This window comes from Fulmarus glacialis, unplaced genomic scaffold (genome assembly GCF_000690835.1).
Source record: "Fulmarus glacialis isolate BGI_N327 unplaced genomic scaffold, ASM69083v1 scaffold3499, whole genome shotgun sequence".
Taxonomy (NCBI): domain Eukaryota; kingdom Metazoa; phylum Chordata; class Aves; order Procellariiformes; family Procellariidae; genus Fulmarus; species Fulmarus glacialis.
In genome coordinates this window covers 8,590-9,992 of record NW_009235042.1, presented here as the reverse complement: position 1 = coordinate 9,992, position 1,403 = coordinate 8,590, and the positions used below count along the sequence as shown (strand labels likewise).

Below are 1,403 nucleotides of genomic sequence, written 5' to 3'. Positions count from 1 at the left end.
GTTTCTCCTGATAGCTGGGGAGTCCGTTCTCTCCTCATTGGCAAAAGAACTCACTAGTTATTACAACACTCTAGACCAAAAAAGAAAAAAAAAAGGAGGGGGTGATTTTTTTTTGTGTGTGTAAAAAGTACATTTTAAATATAAAACAAGGTAAAATGGTTCCAAGAAAAAAAAAAAAAATATGTGCTTTGATCCACATAATCTGAAACATGGGTTGTGGTGTGTTGGTAACTCTTGTGTTATTTATGGCCATTATCATCCCATCTACACAGTTGCACATATCGGTAAAATCTATTTTTTTTTTTTAAAAAAAAAAACACAAAAAACAGGCACTTCGTAGTTAGTCGACCGTTTGTTTGGTTTTTTTTTTTTTTTGGCTCGCGGAGGTCGGGCCGGCTACAGAAGAAATCTCAGTACGGCCTCCAAACGGACTCATCCATTCTGCCACTAGAATTCAAGACGGTTGGGGAGCTGCTGTGGCTGCCATCCGCCTCCACACCGTCACTCTGGTTGGGCAAGTTAGGGTTTAACAGCGTGCTGCCGTTGGACGTGGTGGTGCACGGAGGAAGCATCCTGGAGGGGGAGCGGTCCCCTCCCGGCACCATGGGGAACTGGTATGATCCTGACGAAGTGCCATAGTAGAGATATGGAGTGCTGCTGGTCTGGAAAGGTCCACTTTGGTTTTGGGAAGAGCCGGGGTAGGGTGGTGGTAGGTAGGTGTGGTAGTGAGTGGTTGCGGACATACCCAGTGACATGCCTGAGGTGACTGGCGGTGTATAGGTAAAGGTGGCTGGATAGTGCATTCGTGGGTTGGAGAAGCGGCTCTCAGTGAGGGATGAAATGCTTGTGAACTGCCTGGGATCTGAAAATGGGCCCAGCTCTGAAGCACCTAAAAAATTATAACAAAAGACGGGGGAAAACAATTCTGTAAATACCATTTTTTGTATCAAGTGATGATAGAATTTTATTTTTCTAAGAAAACCCACTTCTTTTGGCCCCCAAGAGAACAGCAGATCATATCAAATAATACATTGCAAGGAACAGAGTCATACACCTGTCTTCTACAAGCGCTGGGCCAAACTCATCCCTGGTCTAACTCCACCGATGCCAATGGAGGGAGCAGCATTGCCAACCTGAAGAGTTCAAAGGTCACAAGTCAGGCCGGGGGAAAAAAAAAAAATCTCAAAAATCAAGAGATTGAAAAAAGCCAAAAAAGAGAAAGGTGGATTTGGAGTTGATTTGCCTTCTGGTTTCTGAACTTTGAGGGTGACGTGTCTCTGGGTTTTTGCTATAGCCTCTCGAGAAACTCAGGTCTGGTTGCACACGAAAGCTGAGATTCCCACCTCAGCACGTGCTGTGGGGAGCTGGGGTTTCCAGAAAAGCAGAAATGACCGTGCAACTTG

At 45.2% G+C, this 1,403-nt stretch overlaps 1 protein-coding gene across 1 annotated transcript; it reads right to left on the bottom strand.

Moving 5' to 3' along the window:
• Positions 1-410: 410 nt before the first annotated feature.
• LOC104082635 (runt-related transcription factor 2) lies at positions 411-889 on the bottom strand (the record flags this gene model as incomplete). Its single annotated transcript, XM_009585836.1, has 1 exon — positions 411-889. A coding segment is annotated over one exon (479 nt), but the record flags the coding sequence as incomplete, so codon positions are not given.
• Positions 890-1,403: the final 514 nt, after the last annotated feature.